The sequence below is a fragment of the Mustelus asterias genome, chromosome 16 (genome assembly GCF_964213995.1).
Source record: "Mustelus asterias chromosome 16, sMusAst1.hap1.1, whole genome shotgun sequence".
In the NCBI taxonomy this organism is placed as follows: Eukaryota; Metazoa; Chordata; class Chondrichthyes; order Carcharhiniformes; family Triakidae; genus Mustelus; species Mustelus asterias.
Genome location: NC_135816.1, coordinates 35632915 through 35654311, shown reverse-complemented (window position 1 = coordinate 35654311; position 21397 = coordinate 35632915). Strand labels below are relative to the sequence as shown.

The following is a 21397-nucleotide window of genomic DNA, read 5'->3' as shown; positions in this document are numbered from 1 at the left end:
TATGTAGTACTCACTCATTGAAGACTAGGTCTGGGGCGAAGTAGAGCATATTGCTATTGACATGCTGATATGATCTCCAGCCAAGACTGAAAACCATTAGAGACATCCAGGAATACTGCAGCAACATCATTTGGTCATCCAGGTGCAAAGATCTGAATCCTGTGGAAGCAGATCAATACTCATCAGTATGGTTCTACTTCGATGCTAGTAAAAGTGATTGAAATACATGAGTGCATTCCTCATCTTGGGTATAATTTTATTGTTTAAAAAAAGTTTAACCATCTCTCACAAGAACTGTTACTCCACATCTGGGAAGAATCGATTCTCAGTGCCTTTTGAGAATTTGTCACTGAATGAACTTTCTATTCTACTGTATATAAACCTTAGATTTCTTCAGAGGCATTGAGATTCTAGGTTTTAAAGGAAAGCTCAAAAACACAGTTTTATGTGTGCCTCTCAAATAATTTCCAGCAAAATTTCCTAGGAAATCTCAAAATACAGCCGTTGCATGAGCAGAGTCTAGTATCTATTTTCCCTGCTGTGTTTTCCCCATCATCAAAAGTAGATGTTCTCCACTGCCCACCTTGTCGACCACTGTGCGACTATGGGCCCATCTGGTCTCTCTTGAAAAGTTTTCACCTGTCCATCTTAGAAGCTAATATTCTGCGTGCGTTTACTAAAATATATTTAACAATTTTGAAAGGCACGTAGATCACCTTCACAGACAAATGTTTCGGATGGTACTGGGGGTTTGCTGAATGTGAGGTCCAGGTTTCCAGCTGAAGTTTATGCTATGTTAATTAACCCCAGTGGTAAATAAAGGTTTTATGCCTGGATAAAGACAGAGGGTGGTGGTGGATGGATGGAAAATTTTCGGATTGGAGGCAGGTTGCTAGCGGAGTGCCACAGGGATCAGTGCTTGGTCCTCTGCTCTTTGTGATTTTTATTAATGACTTAGAGGAGGGGGCTGAAGGGTGGATCAGTAAATTTGCTGATGACACCAAGATTGGTGGAGTAGTGGATGAGGTGGAGGGCTTCTGTAGGCTGCAAAGAGACATAGATAGAATGCAAAGCTGGGCTGAAAAATGGCAAATGGAGTTTAACCCTGATAAATGTGAGGTGATTCATTTTGGTAGGACTAATTTAAATGTGGATTAAAGGGTCAAAGGTAGGGTTCTGAAGACTGTGGAGGAACAGAGAGATCTTGGGGTCCATATCCACAGATCTCTAAAGGTTGCCACTCAAGTGGATAGAGCTGTGAAGAAGGCCTATAGTGTGTTAGCTTTTATTAACAGGGGGTTGGAGTTTAAGAGCCGTGGGGTTATGCTGCAACTGTACAGGACCTTGGTGAGACCACATTTGGAATATTGTGTGCAGTTCTGGTCACCTCAGTATAAGAAGGATGTGGAAGCGCTGGAAAGAGTGCAGAGGAGATTTACCAGGATGCTGCCTGGTTTGGAGGGTAGGTCTTATGAGGAAAGGTTGAGGGAGCTAGGGCTGTTCTCTCTGGAGCGGAGGAGGCTGAGGGGAGACTTAATAGAGGTTTATAAAATGATGAAGGGGATAGGTAGAGTGAACGTTCAAAGACTATTTCCTCGGGTGGATGGAGCTATTACAAGGGGGCATAACTATAGGGTTCGTGGTGGGAGATATAGGAAGGATATCAGAGGTAGGTTCTTTACGCAGAGAGTGGTTGGGGTGTGGAATGGACTGCCTGCAGTGATAGTGGAGTCAGACACTTTAGGAACATTTAAGCGGTTATTGGATAGGCACATGGAGCACACCAGGATGATAGGGAGTGGGATAGCTTGACCTTGGTTTCAGATAAAGCTCGGCACAACATAGTGGGCCGAAGGGCCTGTTCTGTGCTGTACTGTTCTATGTTCTATAAGTAGCCTGGAATTTTTCTTGGTATCCGTGTCAAGAAGTAAAATAAAACAAAGCATGCTTTGAGCTTTTCTTAGGAGGCCTTGGGTTGGCCAGAGCCAGAGATACAGCATATGATAATACCCAGGGGTAATATGTTGAATGGCTTTTCCTATTCCACATCTCTTCAGTTTTATGCTCATACATTAGTTCTTCAACCTAGACTGCAACTACAGGATGATGATTTTAAAAAGTATTTATTCGTCAACACACTTAAAAACCAACTTGACTTAATTTTCTAGGGGGACACAAGAAGGGAATACATTTATTTTTGTTGGTGAATATGTACGAGGTGCAAGTGCTGGTAAACAAAAAGAAACATTTTTGCACACAATGTCAGCACTATACCCTCTCAAAATAAAAATTGCATGAGATGCAAAGTAAAGGCCGCATTGTACAATTCTCATGATGTGCTTTAAACACGGATCTCTATTGCACTAATGTAAAAAAAGTTAGTTTAGGGGTAAGGTATTAATTTATCCAGTACCCTTTATGATTAATGATAGAAAGACATAGGTGTGGTGATATAAACAGGGCCTAGTTTTAAGGCTGATAAAATTGGATATCCTAAATTAAAGAATTGAGCAAACACAGTCACACCTCAGGCAGGCCAATTGTACAATACACAAATGTGTCTGGGCCTGACCCATCAACAACCCATCAAAGGTCGTTACACTCTACTTGAGACTTAGCAGGAGATCATGGCACCTCATTGAAATGCATCGGTCTATTGTTAGAAGCCCAGATCGGGCCAGACTTTCTGTCACCAAGAGATCCTGTAGAAACCTTACCTGATAACAAGTTTAACAACATGGAGATGGACACCTGGGGGGCGGACCCTGGTGTCCTGTCAGGCAGACATCAAGAAACCCACTGGGTATTGGAACCCCCTCCTGGGACCTCATTGGCCGGAAGCCAGAGAAGTTTCTGGAAAGGCAAGCAGGCTGGGGATAAAGGGACACACTCAGAGGCACACAGGAGCGAAGACTCGACGAGGGAGGCAGTTGTGACCATTCGGAAGACTGACCAGAGAAGGAAGGAAGGAAGAAGCGGCGATCGAGACTCACCTTCGTGACGACAGACCAGAGGGACTCAGAGAATCGGGCCTGCAGTTTAACCAAACCATCTTTACGGGTAGTATACTTGAATCTGGGGTATCCTCTTGTTTTATGTGGGTAATTTAAGGGTTAATAGTGTTATTTAATAAACTTGTTGAATCTTTACTTGTGTTTGTCCTTTGTCCATCTTGCAAATAAGGGCACCGGGGTAAAACCTTGGAGTAAGTAAACTGGTTGAAAGTATCTGAGGATTAACAGGTACAACAATGGCACCCCAGATGGGACTTCGATAAGAAGTAATACGTTGCTCCGAAGTTGAACCTTCAACCCGGTATTCTCCAACACTCCGTCTGAGCCTGAATTAAGAGGGCAGATGCCCCACGTGACGGCCAGTCTTAAGTGAGTGAAGGACTAATACAGATTCAACCAGTAAATTGGGCCATAAACCCGGTGTCTGTATCACAAGGTGGACAAACTGTGTAGTTAGAACTAGAACAGTCTGGGGAATTTGGGTAAAATCTACGGGAGGGAATTTAGTGAAAACCAGATCCCTACCCCGATCCCTTGCCTATACTCAAGTGACGAATCCTAAAAGGAAATAATCATGGCCAGTCATGCTGCATGGGAGGACCTCTGGGATTGGGGTTCAAATGTCCAAATACACCCATGGGTCCGCATTCTGTCACAACTGGCTGTAATAGGTATCCTACTTATGATAGTGTACCTAACCATCCTCACATTTAAGTGTGCCCGATGGAAGACTGCGCGCATACAACAATTGGAAGTGGAGGTAAACACACGAGAGGAAAGGAACCAAATCAATATGATACTCATGAGCCAATTCCAGGCTCAATGTGATAAAGCCTACCTAAAGGCACAGCGTGCTGTCCGTGAGAGAGAGGCTGCGCTGCAACAGGTAGAGGAAGTTAAACGTAAATGCAGCGACCTACAGGCTGCAGTAAAAGTTTTGCACCAAGCAGGAAAAGTAAATACAGCCCGCGCAACAGACCACTCCAAATGCCTGCGCGAGATTGAAGATTTAAAAGCACAACTAGCCATAAAAAGGGGGGTAATGTGTGCATACATGACTGAAACAGGGGATAGTGACCCAGAGGTAGAGTGGGCAGATTTAGAAGAGGATGCCTGCCATTATGCAACAGCTAGCGTCACTGCCAACTGGGGACCCCCACCTCCCTTCCCAGTAGTGGAACCAACGGCACCACCTAATCTGGCCCCCATCTGGGGAAACTCAGTCTCAGCTCCTCGTCCTTGTACCATCCCAAAAAGCCCAGTCACTAATCCGGTTCCTGTACCGATGAATCCGGTCACCACCCAACGACAGGACGGACAGAACCACAATGTGACTTATGTAACTCCATACACCATGACCCAGCTCACTGACATAGCTAAAGCGATTGGGGTATTTGAACCCTCCGGGGATCCACATGCTCTCTTTGACCAGGTTACCCAATATCGTGTTTTAAACGGTCTAGACGAGGCAGAAGAGGTTAAACTTATTCTGTTATGTTTAAGTCCTGCCATCCGTTCCGCCCTACCCGAACCCCAGAACGTGGCCGGGGGAACCCTACCAGAAATGAAGGCGGCCGTTCTGGCCACCATAGGCTACAATAGGGATGACCCGGTACAAGGCTTAAACAACTGCCAACAAAAGAGAGGGGAGCACCCGACGGCCTATGCTGGCCGACTATGAAACCAATTTGTTGCGGTTTTTGGCCAATTAAATCGAGTCCAATTAAATGCACACCACCGGTCCACATGGATCCGGACCCTGATAGCACACGCCACCGAGGGGAGTCGGAAAGCCTGTGAGAATTTTGATCCCGATGATAATACACACACAGAAGCCTGGGCCATCCGCAAAATGACTCGTGTGTGGGAAAGGGAAGTCAGACAAACAGACACCCCCCAAGCCCACAAAACACGGAAAGATGAACCCAATCCACACAGACCTGGCCCCGGTTTGGCGTAACGAAGGGGGTGGTGGAAACAGGGGACAGGGAAACTTACCTCCATATACCCCTGCCAATCATCGATAGAGAAGACCGCAGCCCCGCACAGAACCCCGATATATCCCCAACCCCAGGTACAGGGAACAAGACAAAGCCACATCCAGATATCCACCCCCACAAGTGCAGTGTTACAACTGTGGCCAGATCGGCCATTTTGCCAGGGAATGTAGAGCCCCGCCCAGCCAGACCCCACAACCGCCCCAACGATTTCACAGAGGAGAACCCCGACCTATGTCATTAGAAGGACCTGCCAGACAATGCATCACAACCCTGGTGGATACCTCCGACACCCCTTTCAGCCTCTACCCCCAATTAGACTGCGGACTGGAAGCATGACTGTGTCAGACCTCCCCAACTTGGGTCTGCAACACTGAATGGGATAGTGTAGGGAGACCCCTTGTAAAAGGCAAAGTAGGAGGCCGCCCCATCGAGTTCCTATGGGACACAGGGGGATCCCGTACCACTCTTAACACATCCCGTGACCTCCGCTGCACTTGGCCTACCAGGAAAACAATAATGTTAAGTGGCTTTACGGGACATTCACAGGAAGGCTTGGAAACAGACCCATTAGAATTTCGACTGGATAATATAATATGTCATCACCCAGCTATCTTGGTTAAACTCCACCCAGAGGCAGAGCACATTCTAGGGTCCGACCTGATGAGGAAATGCAACCTATCATTTGACCCTGCTAACTGTTGCATTTGGCAAATGCCAACCACCTGTCAATCCCCAGTCGAGGTGGCCACCGGCAGATACGTAGACCGAATATCTACCTTTGGAGAATTGTGGATCAGGCCCACAGAAATGACGGAAGACCCTGAAGCACAGGGTATATTAGCCAAACACACACAGGCATTCGCCAGTCACAAGCATGACTGCGGCCGAATAACAGGGGAGGTAATCATAGAAGGTCCCGACCCTAAACCCCAAAGACAGTACGGCTTCCCTAAGCAAGCCGAAAGGGAAGTGGCCAAGGTGATTAGCAGTTTATTAAAACAAGGAGTCCTGCGCCCTGTTGCTTCCACTAACAACTCCCCCATATGGCCGGTAAGGAAACCGGACGGTTCCTGGAGGCTCACAATCGATTATCGAGCCCTAAATCAGACCACCCCCATCACAGCTCCCACAGTGGCGACTAGCCCAGAAGCCATGATGAAACAAGCCCCACACGCAAAACTTTTCACAGTGTTGGACATCAGTAATGGCTTCTGGTCAATTCCCTTAGATCACCACTGTCAATACAAATTTGCCTTCACGTTCCAGGGACAACAGTACACCTGGACGTGTTTACCACAAGGTTTTCATAACTCCCCCTCCATATTTCACCAGCGCTGAGCAAAAGGCTTGGAGGGATTCTCCAAACCAGAATGTTTGGTACAATACGTAGATGATCTCCTCTTACAGACTGAAACAAGAGGGGAACATCTAAAGTTATTGGATGAACTGCTGAACCTCCTCACTACATTAGGGTTAAAGGTAAATCCCAAAAAAGCCCAGATCATGAGACGACAGGTCTCTTACTTGGGTACAGTAGTGACTGAGGGAAAGCATGAGATAGAAAGGAAGCGAATCGAATCTGTAACACGCCTCCCCTTACCAAAGGACGTGAGCTCCCTGCGCTCCTTTCTAAGCTTAGTGTGGTACTGCCGCAACCACATAGACGGCTTCGCCACTAAAGCCGCTCCCCTGTCCGAACTTTTACGGAAAAACACCCCGTGGGTCTGGACTGCGCGACACACACAAGCAGTCTCAGACCTCAAACAATCCCTTGCACAAGCCCTGCCTTACAGGTACCCAACCCGGAACTCCCTTTTGCCCTTGAAGTAGCGGCTACTGACAACACACTAGCTGCCGTGCTCCTTCAATGGCACGGACGACTCGGCCCAATTGCTTACGCTTCCCGCATACTAACTCCGGTTGAACAAAGTTTTTCGGTGTGCGAAAGCCACTTATTATCAGTGTTCTGGGCAGTGCACTGCTTTAACTACATAGTCGGCTTGAACCCCCTCACTATACTTACAGAACACACCCCCATACAACCACTGCTGAACGGCCGAATTAAAGATGGGACGGTTAGTCAAAACCGTATTGCACGGTGGACACTCATGTTACAGGGTCGAGACATTGCGGTCAAACACACCCGGGTCCCCACATTCCTGGCAGACAACCTAACCTACGGTGGGGAGCCTCATGAATGCCAGGTTCCGGCAATAAAAGACCCCAAGGGGCCATTTTTGCCAAAACAAAAGGGAGGAGGAGCCAGGGGAATCAGTCAAACCCCGGCCCAGGGGACCCCGATGGAAAGTTTGGGGAACCCACAAACCTTACCCCCTATGGCGCCCCTGGTACCGGGACTCCCAGAACCGTTTGACCCGGTGCTCACTACCAGAGGTGGTAATGCAGTGGGTACCTGGCAGCCAAAGCCCGCCCATATAGGTTCCCTCCACTAAGAAAGAATCAGGACATCACAGTCCAAATTGTAAATAGCTTTATCCGTCCACTCCACGCATCACCCAATTGAAAAGGGTTTCTTATCTGCCCATATTATACTGCGTCATAATCTTCCGACACACCACAGTTTGGTTGTGAGATGAAGAATCTATTGTTATACTGTGCCATAGTCCTTCAACAACAAGGACACATGCCACATACCCAACATTTTATTTTCACGCTCTGCAAACTCCTTACCCCACTACCCTTCGTATGACACGATTGGGCCTTTATTATTCCTTTACTTATTTCTTTGGTTTTATTTTATAAAAAAGAGGAGTCATACGACATTCTAGTAAAGAAAAGGAAAAGAGAATCAGATATTAATAAGAATTAACAGGTGCTACCTTGATCTTCCCCAGAATGAACTACATACTTCCCTGTTATCTGGGACTCCTTGTCGCAGACCGAACCACAGACACCACACCAACCAAAGACCAGAAGATCAGCCTACGATACCCCGGATACATGTGGTTCACCCCACGCCCGATGGAAGTACACTCGTCAGAGGTCAACCTTTTGGCACCCCTTAGAAACTTTCTGGAAGGGGACTACAGAACAAAATCTAAAGAACGTAAACTTTTGCAGAATAAAAGACTTGATTTAGATGCAGCAAAAGCAAGACTGAAGAAGGCAAAGGTCTCAGAGGCCCGTTCAGCAGCAGAACAGGAAATGAGAATTACACAAAGTGAATTTGATCGCCAGGCAGAGATCACAAGACTTTTGCTTGAAAGAATTAGCAGTACACATGCTCATCACCTTTGTTGCCTGCATGACTATGTTGATGCCCAGTTGACCTACTACGCTCAGTGTTACTATTGCTTTGTTTTGTATATACCCAATTGACGTATTGTTTCTTGTTGTTTTTTAAAATTATTTTACTTCATTTTGTACTGTTTATTGCTTTGTTTTGTATATACCCGATTGCTTATTGTTTTTTTAAATTATTTTACTTCATTTAAATTTGTTAGTACTATTGTGGGTTAGGGATGATACTGTCAACTCCAGATTCGGGGTACTTGCTTGTTCAGATGGTTTGGTGAGAATTGTGTGATCCAGTTCGCTGACGCTCATTGGATCAAGAGGAGGGAATGTGGTGATATAAACAGGGCCTAGTTTTAAGGCTGATAAAATTGGATATCCTAAATTAAAGAATTGGGCACATTGAAATCAAACACAGTCAAACCGCAGGCAGGCCAATTGTACAATACACAAATGTGTCTGGGCCTGACCCATCAACCACCCATCAAAGGTCGTTACACTCTACTTGAGATTTAGCAGGAGATCATGGCACCTCATTGAAATGCATCGGTCTATTGTTAGAAGCCCAGATCGGGCCAGACTTTCTGTCACCAAGAGATCCTGTAAAAACCTTACCTGATAACAAGTTTAACAACATGGAGATGGACACCTGGGGGCGGACCCTGGTGTCCTGTCAGGCAGACATCAAGAAAACCACTGGGTATTGGAACCCCCTCCTGGGACCTCATTGGCCAGAAGCCAGAGAAGTTTCTGGAAAGGCAAGCATGCTGGGGATAAAGGGACACACTCAGAGGCACACAGGAGCGAAGACTCGACAGGGGAGACAGCCGTGACCATTCGGAAGACTGACCAGAGAAGGAAGGAAGGAAGAAGCGGCCATTGAGACTCACCTTCGTGACGACAGACCAGAGGGATTCAGAGAATCGGGCCTGCAGTTTAACCAAACCATCTTTACGGGTAGTATACTTGAATCTGGGGTATCCGCTTGTTTTATGTGGGTAATTTAAGGGTTAATAAGTGTTATTATTAATAAACTTGTTGAACCTTTACTTGTGTCTGTCCTTTGTCCACCTTGCAAATAAGGGCACCGGGGTAAAACCTTGGCGTAAGTAAACTGGTTGAAAGTATCTGAGAATTAACAGGTACAACATAGGGGACCGAGTTATACACATCAGAATATTGGTTCTTGGGATTTTCTACAAATGACTTTCATGTTCCTGATTTTGGTCCAGGACTCCCGGTCCTAATTTGTTTAAGTAGATTTTGAAATAAATGAAGGACAGCATCATAGTTGAGAGCTTCCTTGTGATTGAAAAGCATATCGATATTTTCCAAACTACAGAAGGACGACAGATGCCCATGAAAATGTACCCCAGTCAGAACTTAACATCTTAAGGAAGGCATGGTAGATAGTTAAAAATGAATGTATTTTTTCCCAACAAAAGAAAAGAATATATTTAAAACCTTTTACCACAATTTTCAAAGCTTTCGTGAGGCATAGTGCTTTGTGGCTTACCTGGTAGAGTCTTTGCCCATTTCACAACTGACACCATCTGTAGCCCACCCAAGTTATTCAGTCCTGAAAGAAGCCGGTTGGGTGTGTCAGGCAGCGCGCTGTCATATCCTGCATATAAAAGATCTGGCTCAATCAGCTCAAGGATCGACCTAATGGGAAGATTCAATGTGGACAATGGAGAACAAACTAAAGAAATGTCCTGTGGTAGTGCCTTTGTTGCAGTTTCTGAGGTGGTGGTATGTGGTGCCTTCATCTTGTTCAATTTTTTTGTCTTCCGAGCTGTAAGGAATATAATAAATTTACTGACATGGTTTAGAATGTCATTTCGAAGAAACACTCATCTAAACCACAATTCACAGATTTTCACTAACTTAATTGCAGTGCTAGTCTAAGCCTATTTATGACTAATAAATAAACGTTAAAAACTTCAGGATAAAAGCAAATTACTGTGGATGCTGGAATCTGAAACCAAAAGGGAAAATGCTGGAAAATCTCAGCAGGTCTGGCAGCATCTGGGGTAAGGTGAGAAAAGAGCTGACATTTCGAGTCCAGGTGACCCTTTGTCAAACCTGCTGAGATTTTCCAGCATTTTCCCTTTTGGTTTAAAAAAAACTCAGCCTGACTGGAAAAGCCATTTTTGTGATTGACTAAATAATGTTCATAGATCATGGTTTAGTGGAAAAAAAAATTATTGGAAACTATCATGGATGGTCAGTGTGTATTGTAAATTTTCAACAGAATTAGCTTTTTTTTTAAAGAGCAATGTAAATCGGCACGTCCTTATTACAGTAAAATAGAAAACTATAAAATTGCTGAACAATGCTCAAGAAACATAACACTATCACGATAGAAACAACCAAGACTATGTGTAGCTTGATGTAATGTGAAGCAGAAATGCTTTAGTCAGATGTTAGACATAACATAATTGAAGATAAGCATGAATTCCCAAAAATACATTTCAATAATGAAGAAACACATATTTTGGATTAGCAACATCAATAGTAATATCTTTGCAAACCAATTCAGTGTATTTTAGTTTTATTGAATAATTATTTCATATTAGTGCATCTCTCATGGCATTGATCAAGAATAACATGCAGTGTTTTATAAGAATGAAAATTTCATATCATGTAACCCACTATCTAACCATCTGCTCCTAAAGTGTGTTAAAATAACAAAACCAGTTCCTGATTGGGACCACTTCAGTGTGTGCAACAGAAATGGAGATATGTACAATTAAGCGTATAAACAATGTTTGGATGCTATAAATAGGAGGATTTATTTTACTGGGGTAATTTCTCCATTAATTGGCTTGTAAATTCCTAGCTTTGCCCCAAATTTAACACTACAGTAAATAACTCACATTCATTCTTTTTTTACATTTTTAAATACATGACAAACTGTGATAGATGATAATTAGAAACAAAATACATTTTTTGTGACATTAGCCTTGGCACATATGGCATTATGTTGTTTTATGCTATACAATGTATCACATAAAACAATTTGTGCACTGATTTATGGTGCCCAGCCATGGCTAATAGAATGATGCTCAATATTTCCATCTCGTTGACCCTTTACGAAGTGTAGAGCAGACTATCAGAGACTGCAAAATAGAGAAATGGAGGGAGCAGTGGGATGGGAGAAAGATAAGGAAAGGTTAAAGTTTGTAGGGTGATGGGAATAGCTGGTGGTCCCAAGCTTCAAATTTTCATGGAACAGCCATTGAGAGTTCCTGCTCAGGCAGCAGATAAACTGAGTAAAGGTTATAAGTGAGTGAGAAGGTGGAAAACCAGTAGAGTTTGCAAGCCTAACTACACTGAAGTTTGAAGCTTGGGAAATCATATAAACATGATTTGTTCTCAACACAACCATCAAGAAGACTGATGCTACTATGCCACTTAAGCTGGAGGCCAAATTAAGAGGATTAAATGAATGGTATTTTAATGAAGTGGTACAACTGTAGCATCATGACAGAAACCGATGGAATTAATTGCCAAGTTGGTAAGATGCATGCAAATACAAGATGTTTAATATATGACAAGATCATTAATATATTAAAAGTTGTGAATGCTGTGCACTTGCTGCAGATACAACTCTATAACTTTGTGTGTGAAGATTTTTGGCTGATGCTTTATGCTCACACTAATAATGGAAAGCCTCTATGTCAACATTCCAGACATGCTGTAATTGAAAGTCCCTCAACAATAGATGGCACTGTCGTTCCTTTTTGCTGTTCTATCTCTATTACCCAGAATTCAGGTCTTCTCAAGGTATCAGCACACCAAAAACAATAAGCAGTCAAGTATTTTGGTCTCAATGGCCCAAAAATAAAAATCCACATTTAATGCTGCCCCCAGTGGGCAGAACAAAATGGGTGTTTCAATTCTTGGCCCCACTATTTTCCTGCAAAGTGTTTGATTAATGCTCTGATTGTATCCTTTCATGATGTGGAGATGCCGGCGTTGGACTGGGGTAACACAGTAAGAAGACTTACAACACCAGGTTAAAGTCCAACAGGTTTATTTGGTAGCACAAGCCACTAGCTTTCGGAGCGCTGCCCCTTCATCAAGTAAGTGGGAGTTCTGTTCACAAACACGGCATATAAAGACACAAACTCAATTTACAAATTGTAATTTTTTTGTATATTGAGTTTGTGTCTTTATACGCCCTGTTTGTGAACAGAACTCTGACTTACCTGATGAAGGGGCAGCGCCCCGAAAACTAGTGGCTTGTGCTACCAAATAAACCTGTTGGACTTTAACCTGGTGTTATGAGACTTCTTATTGTACCCTTTCACCCATGCCCTGAGATCTCACTCCTCCCCCCCCCCCCCCCCCCCCCCGCCTGCTCTGCAATGTTCCCACTGCGGCTGTTGGTTAAAATGACTTCTCTCCCATCATGTTCCCTTGTTTCATTCTCCAGATCGAATGAATCCAAGCTCCCAATCTGTCCCAATCGCAGCATAAAATTCTGCCAAGCAAATTATATCTTGCATACAGCTTACATGACAACACTGAACTGGAATAGTCAAGGAGCCTACTGAGTGTATTTGCTCAACAGATCGTCACCCAAATATGATGATGCTACTCCTTTAATTTTGAGCAAGTTAACATTGGAGTGGATAGAATAGCACCCATGTCTGTTTCAAGTTCAATCATGCTGCATTGCACTTGCTGACTCATCCAGCAGAAACAAACACTGATACCTCAGGCCAATTCAGTCCAGAGTTTGTGTATATAACTTTTTATCCATTTGACCACAGCACTTTACTATGGTATGAACATTCATGTAGATTTAATTAAATTTACCATCAAGATTCATCCCAGCCTGGAGGCACTTTCTAAAACGGCAAGCTGGGCAGTTCTTCCGGCGAATCTTATCAATGATGCAGTCGTTCCTTCCAGCACAGAGGTAGTTATGCTGTCCTACAACAAAAACAGGAAAATATTATGTTTGAGTACACCACTAACATAATTAACTTAAGAATTTGGGTGAAAGGGAAGAAGCAACAGACTTTTGACAAACACAAATTACACCCTACAAAAATTTGTACAGGACCTTACAGGTCTGGCTTGAAGCTGGACATGATTGGGAGCTTAAAATTCCAAGCTGCAAGATCCTGAGGAAGGACAGGGAAACTTGGAGAGGAAGGGAAATAGCAAAGCTGATAAATGACCCAATCACTGTATCAAAAATAATTATTTTCAGCAATGGTGATCAGGCAGTGAAAGTACAAAGGGCAGAATTAAGAAATAGCAAAGGATTGTAGCAGTAGTAGTTTGGGGACAGGGGGTGGTAGGTAGCTATCTAAATATGAAGATTAGGGAGGTATGTAGCAAATATTGGGATCAGCTTTTCACAGTGGCAGAGTGGTTAGCACTGCTGCTTCACAGTGGCAGGGATCCGGGTTGAAATGCAGCCTCGAGTCATTTCCTGTGTGGAGTTTGCACATTCTCCGTGTCTGCCTGGGTTTCCTCTGGGTGCATCGGTTTCCACCCACACTCCAAAAATGTGCAGGTTAGATGGATTGGCCATACTAAATTCTCCCTTAGTATCAGGGGTACTACAGAGTAAAAACGTGAGGTTACGGGGATAGGGCCTGGATGGGATTGTTATTGGTGTGGGCTCAGTGGGCTGAGTGACCTCCTTTTGCACTGTAGGGATTCTGTGAACTAACACAAATTTTTGAGCTGATAAGAGAACAGGCTATACTGGTTTTAGAGACAAGTAATAAATCATAGTTAGTTCATTAACAAGCTAATGGCAAAACATAGAAACTAGAAGGAGTAGGCCATTCGGCCCTTCGAGCCTGATCATTTTGATCATGGCTGATCATCAAATTCAATACCCTGATCCTCCCTTCCCCCCCATATCCCTTGCTCCCTTTAGCCCCAAGAGTTATATCTAATTTCTTCTTGAAATCAGACAATGTTTTGGCCTCAACTACATTCTGTGGTAGTGAATTCCACACATTCACCACTCTCTGGGTGAATACATTTCTCCTCACCCCAGTCCTAAAAGGTTTACCCCTTATTCTCAAACTACGGCCCCTAGTTCTGGACTCCCCCACCATTGGGAACATTACTTCTGAATCTACCCTGTCTACCCTGTCAGTATTTTATAAGTCTCTATGAGATCCCCTCTCACTCTTTTAAACTCCAGTGAATATAATCCTAATCGACTTGGTTTCTCCTCATATGACAGACCTGCCATCCCTGGAATCAGCATGTTAAACCTTTGCTGTACTCCCTCTATAGCAAGGACATCCTTCCTCAGACAAGGCACCAAAACTGCACACAATACTCCAGGTATGACCTCACCAATGCCCTATACAATTGTAGCAAAACATTCTTATCCCTACACTCAAATCCTCTCGCTATGAAGGCCAACATATCATTTGGCTTCTTTACTGTCTGCTGTACCTACACGCTTACTTTCAGCGACTGATGCATGAGGACTCCAAGGTCTCATTGAGTATCCACCTCTCTCAATTTACACCCATTCAAGTAATAATCTGTCTTCCTATTATTGCTACCAAAGTGGATAACCTCACACTTATCCACATTATATTGATCTGCCATGCAGATGCCCACACACTTAGTCTGTCCAATTCACGCTGAAGCATCTCTGCATCCTTTTCACAGCTCACCCTCCCACCCAACTTTGTATCATTTGCAAATTTGGATATAATACATTCAGTTCTCCTCTTCCAAATCATTAATATATAATGTGATCAGTTGGGGTCCCAGCACAGATCCCTGTGGAACCCCACTAGTCACTGACTGCCAAACAGAAAAAGATCCATTTATGCAACTCTCTGCTTCCTATCTGCCAACCAGCTTTCTATCCACCTCAAGACATTCTCTGCAATCCCATGTGTTTTAACTTTACATAGTAGTCTGTTATGTGAGACCTTGTCAAAAGCCTGAAAGTCTAAATAAACCACATCCACTGATTCTCCTCCGCCAATTCTACTGGTTACATCCTCAAAATACCTTATGAAATCTGACCATACATGATTGAATTTAATATCAGGTTTGAGAGATAGATGAACGTCAAAAAAAAAGGATTTTAAATTTAAATAAGGCAAACTTCAAAGGGATGATTAATAAATCAATTGCAGTAGCAAGGTTGTATTATGGGCAATTACACAGACAAAAGCAGTGCAAGTGCTAAAATAAATATTTGATGTGCTACAAAACCAGCATCCCTAAAAGGCAAAGGATTAACTTGTGTAAGTAAACCAGCACAGTGATGCAAATTATGGCATCAAGCTAAAAGGAACACCTTACTCAAATGCAAGAAAACAGGCCAGGTATAAAAATCAACAAAAGGGACACTAGAAAGTAGTAAGAGCTGCAAAAACAGAATATGAAAACAAAAATCAAAGCTAACAGTATTAAATGAGAAATTGGGTCATGAGACACGAATTCAGATGAGGCTTCAGTGCGGAGGCAGAGAGGCTCTCAGTCTTTGTGAAAATGACATGTGAACCCGGAATCTGGAAGTCTCCACTCTTATCACAAGAGGGGTGCTGGGAGTGGAAACGGCGGCAGGTTGAACTTTCAACATCTGTGGATCACAGAAGTAGCTATATATTGGAGGCAGCTGCAGATGTTACACTACAGCTACCTTCAGTCTGATCTGATTTTTTTTGTACAAGGAGGGAGTGGGAAATAAGATTTGTGCTCATTAGACCAGGTAGGAGCAGGTCTAAACTTACTGTATTTCTCTGGGGAGGTAGGAGACAGTCTTGAAGAGATATGACATCCTTTGGATATGGTCTCGGAACATCTTTGGGAAAGGTCAGGTGCCCTTTGGGAGAGGCAAGGTTCCCCTTGGGATTGTTAGAAGTAGATATGAATGTGTGTAATAAGTGGATAAACGCATTAGAACTGTCAAATGCAGCTGTAATGGCATTAAAATCTGCCAGCAGTGTTGGGAAAAAAAAAATCAGTGCTTCTCATACTCCTGAGGGCTGCCATTACATAATTAGTGCTGCACGACTGATTTCACAACATATCAGCAAGGCAATGGGATGCTCTCAATTTGCAGTTTGATTGACAGCTTCAAGTGTGTATAAAGCCTTTGAAGTGGAATTACGAATACAATCAATATTATTCTTGTGTGGGATTAAATGATGCTAAATATAATGAATGGGTTCAATGAGTGCGTATTTTTCAATAGGAATTCATCAATAGATATTTGAGATCTTTATTTGATCCCAAGGCCCCTCAGGTCTATCCATGATGGTGAACTTGCATGGAGGGTGTAAGGGCAAAGATGAGGTGGGGCGCTGGGTTGGCGTGAGCTGGCATTAGGTTGGCATAGGGGCTATAAAGGGCCATGGAGCATGGGTTAGTATAGTGGGCATGGAGGGCATGAAGGGCTATAGGAGATGGATGGGGGCATGGGTTTCCATGGATGGTCATGGGAAGTGAAGTTGTTGGCCGTCAGGGGTGAGGTGGGAGGAGGTGGGAGCCCTCCCTCCCCAACGTTACCCAACAATTAGTTTGAAAGACTAGTCAACAGAAGCTAGTTTTAGGCACTATTCTCTCTCAAGACAACTTTAGTGAAGCTTTTGCTGATAATTAGCAACCGGAAATCATAGAACATGGAAACAGACAATGAATTTAAACTATTTAATTCATTAGTTTGAAGAATTTTTCACAAAGACTTTTCACAGAAACAAATTTGAGCTGTTTATTGTTCAATTTATTTTACTAATTTTCAGTATTGTTTTCTTTCAGAGACGAGTTTGATCGTTTACACTCGATTCAAAAAACACGATTGTTCATGAAACATATATTTCATGGAACATATATATGAGGCAACAGCAGAACTTCAGAAAATAATCTTTTTTGATTTCAACAAAATGGAAATAGTTGAACAAATAGAATTCTAAGTGCAGTGACAGAGGACGAGGGAGCTCTCCACAGTGGTTTTACTCTGTAATACTGAGATCAAGCTACTACAAATCATGGTTTGATTTCAAGTAGTTCATGTTCCAGGATTCTGCTTCACCAAAAGCTTCGTAGGTATTTTCCCGCACGATAGCAGCAATGGAACAATGAACCGGCTAACTAAAATCAAAGAATGGCTTCATAACAGGAAGGCGGCCATATGGCTTTTCATGCCTGTGCCAACTCTCTTCAAGTGCAGATTTCTTTTCCGATTTCCAGCATCTGCAGTGTTTTGCTTTTACCACTGCAAGAGCAACTCACCTGGTCCAGCCCACTCTCCTGTTCTTTCCTCGAGCCCTGCAATTTTTTCTCTCTTCAGATAATTATCCAATTCCCTTCAGAAAGCCCAAATGAAGCTGCCTCCGCCACACTCACAGGCAGTGCATTCCAGATGCTAACTAAAACCTTATTTTAAATCGGAGCAAAAATAACCGACAATTTTTATTTTTTGTTACTTTGAACTGATAATTTGTTATAACTGATGTTAATAACACACATTTCAACATATTTTACCACTAACAGTATAAATCCCATCTGTTTCCTTTGAGCTGGTGCCAACAATCACTCAAGAAAGAGGTCTGGCTGAACACCTGGTTTACTGAAGTTGTCCCAATACAGTCATTTTCTAAAAGTTGATTTCCCATCTCCAATTAAATATGCATGTTAATTGATTGCTTCCCAGTAACACATTACTGTCTGTGAGAAAACAATCAAGTCAAAGTGAAAACAGACTTGCTCACTAATAAAAGGAACAAGTAAGCGCACCATTACTCCACTGAACAAATGCATTTTCACACAATTTTCTAACAGTATGTTTTGTTGTTGTTAGCTGTCTGCAGTTCAGAAATAAGGAGGTGGAGAGCATTTAAGTGCTTTCTAGGTAAAGCAGACAATGGGTCCTCAACAAGAAACACTAGAATCTTTGATTGCTGTCTTTAAGGTACACAAAAGCATTTTGCTTAATGTGATTAAACCCAAAAAGGGCTGAACTGGAATTTCCATATGAAAATATAGAAAAGATATGGCATAGAAGGAAGTCATTCAGCCCATCATGTCTGTGCCAGTTGAAGAGCAGCCATGCAGCCTAATCCCACTTCCCAGCTCTTGGTGCACAGCCTTGTAGCTCAAATGCTTAACCCCATGTTTGTTTTTAAATGTAATGACGGTTTCTGCCTCTACCACTATTCCAGTGAATACCAGATTTCCACCATTCTCTGTACAAAAAAAACCCCTCAACTCCCCTCCAATCCTTATGCCAATTACCTTAAATCTATGCTCTTTGGGTTATTGATCTCAGAATCACAGATTGTTATGGTGCAGGAGGAGGCCATTTGGCCCATCATGTTTGCACTGGCTCTCCTCCCTATCTAGGCTCCACACAATTTTATACACCTCAATTCAATGTAAAAATAAATATAAAAGAAACTAATCATAAAATCACAAATTATCCGGCGAAGTTAACCTTGAAATTCTACATTCATGAACCTAGGCTATAAAGGGTCAGTTTTGGAGAAACATTTAGAGACCATAATTCTAGACAAAATTAATTGTCAATTGAACAAACATGAATGAAAAATTGACTCCTAATATGGATTTGCTAAAGGCATTAGACAAACCTGATAGGAGCTCTTTGATGAAGTAATGGAGAGACTTGATAAGTGTATTGCGGTTGATGAACTTCATGTGAACTTACAAAAGGAGATTGATAAAGTGCCACGTAATAGACGTGTTCGAAAAATTGAAGCCATGGAATTAAAGAGGCAGAGGCAACATTGATATGAAATTGGTAAGAGACAGAAAGCAGTGTGAATCCTGATCAATTGTAACTTCTTAGACAGCAGGTGAGGGGGAGGGGGCGAGAGTATAGTAGCAAATCTCAGAAGCACATAAACAGAAACATGGCAACTGAAAATTAATGTAGAGAAGCACAGAAAGCTACATTTTTGAAGAAGGAATGAGGAAAGGCTATTTAAACTAAATGGTGTAATTTTAATGAGGGTGCAGGACCCATATAAAAATCTTTGAAAATGGCTGGACTAGTTGCAAAGCTGTTAAAAAAATCATTTAGGATGTTGGGTTTTATAAATAGACATTATACTAAAATTAACAAATCACTGGATCCACCTCAGCTGCAGTATTGTGTCCAATTCTGGGCACCACATTTTAGGAAGGATGTCAAGGCCTTGGGGAGGATACAGAGGAGATTTAACAGAATTACAGCAGGAATGAGGGAATTTAGTTATGTGGAGAAACTAGAGAGGCTGGTGTTGTTTTCTTCTGGGAAGGGATTGTTAGGGGAGATAATAATTGGTGGTCAAAATTCTGAAGTGCTTTGATAGAATGAATAAGGAAAAACTATTAAATTAATTAGTAAAGTAGAAATGTTTTCAGATTTGATTATAGTTGGCAAGGTTATTAGTTTCAAGGTTTGCAGGGTGAGCCATTAACCCATAAATAATAAAAACTTGTGATAAAACCAAAGGTAGAGATAAAAGAGGTGCACATATCGATAGGATTGGGTAGACTGGAGGAGGCGAAGAGTGTGGGAGAAACTGTGAATGGGCGAATTTCACTGCAAGCTTTATTTGTGGGGTACAATCAGGAAGCTTGGGACCACTTTCAGTGCAGAATATTCAGCAGACAGCACAGAAGGGAAAATGTTCATTCTAGGCTGCACAATCGCACAAAAGAATTAAAAGAGGACTTGCATTTCAACAACTTGCCCACACACTCCAAAAAAATGTAGGAGGGTAATTTGGTGGAGGGTAAATGAAGACGGACTGAAAAGGCGACATGAAACTATAGGTCATAGTTTCCCCCCAAGGAACACAAAGGTAGTAAAATTTTCAACTGTACCGTGGAAACTTCTGCTCAAGCAGTGTAATATCTTATTTTTATTAAATCAAAAATCACCGCTATTAAGTGCCAGCCTTAGACCATTGTAAAGAATTCAAAACAGGGCTTTAAAAAGGACATAGATATAAGGCAAAAGAATCAGAGGGAGAATGAGAATGATTTTCTTATCCAGTGAATTACGATGCTCTGCAATGTATTGCTTGCAAGGGTAGTGCAAGCCGATTCAATAGTAACTTTCAAAAGGGCTCTGGATAAATGTCTGAGGCTGAACTTGATTGTTGACTCCAATTACATATCCCTACCCTCACTAACACTGCCTATTTCCATCTCTGTAATATCACCCAACTCTGCTCCTCCCAACCCATCTGCTGCTGATACCCCCATTCCTGCCTGCATTACCTCCTGACTACTCCAACATACTTTTGGCTAGTCTGCCATGTTCAACCTTCCATCAGCTTGAGGTCATCCAAACCTCTGCTGCCCATGTCCTAACAGACACCAAGTCACCTCTCTGCTCAGGAGAAATGTTCCTTCCTTAGCACCCTATCAAAACTGTACACACTTTAATCAGGTCCCCCCCTAAGTTTTCTTTACTCCAAGAAAAAAAACCTAGCCCATCCAGTTTCTCTGATAGCTAAAATGCTCCAGTCCAGGCAGCATCCTGGTGAATCTCCTCTGCACCTTCATTAGTGCAATCACTTCCTTCCTATAGTATGGCAACCTGAACTGCAAACAGTATTCCAGGCCTAATCAGCGTTTTATACAGCTACATCAGAGACTCCTTGCTCTTGTATTCAATGCCTCGGTTAATAAAGGCAAAGATCCCATATGCCTTCTTAACCACCTTATCTGTCCTGCTGTCTTCAGAGATCTATGGACATGTACACCAAGGTCCCTCTGATTCTCTGAACTTCCTAGGGGCCTGACCATTCATTGTATATTCCCATGCCTTGTTAGACTCCCAAAATGCATTAACTCTCACTTTTCGGGGTTAAGTTCCATTTGCCAAGGCTCTGCCCATCTGACGAGCCCATCCAAATCGACCTGTAATCTAAGGCTTTGCTTCTCACTATTTACCATGTCACCAATTTTTGTGTCATCTGTGAACATACTTATCATACCTCCTACATTCACGTCCAGATCATTAATGTATGCTACAAACAACAAGGGACCCAGCATCGATCCCTGTGGAACACCACTAGACACAGGCTTCCAGTCACAAAAACAACCTTCGACCATCATCCTCCGCCTTCTGCCACTAAGCCAATTTTGGATCCAGTTTGCCAAATT

At 42.8% G+C, this 21397-nt stretch overlaps 1 protein-coding gene across 3 annotated transcripts in view; it reads right to left on the bottom strand.

Moving 5' to 3' along the window:
• LOC144505095 (glucocorticoid receptor-like) overlaps positions 1-21397 on the bottom strand; it is a 102276-nt gene that overhangs the window by 12588 nt on the left and 68291 nt on the right. For all 3 annotated transcript variants that reach the window (XM_078230907.1, XM_078230906.1, XM_078230908.1), the window contains exons 4-6: positions 13097-13213; positions 9786-10064; positions 15-159 (exon numbers count right to left, since the gene is read on the bottom strand). In XM_078230907.1, coding sequence (XP_078087033.1) covers positions 15-159; positions 9786-10064; positions 13097-13213 — 541 coding nt within the window. The remainder of the gene's footprint in view (positions 1-14; positions 160-9785; positions 10065-13096; positions 13214-21397) is intronic.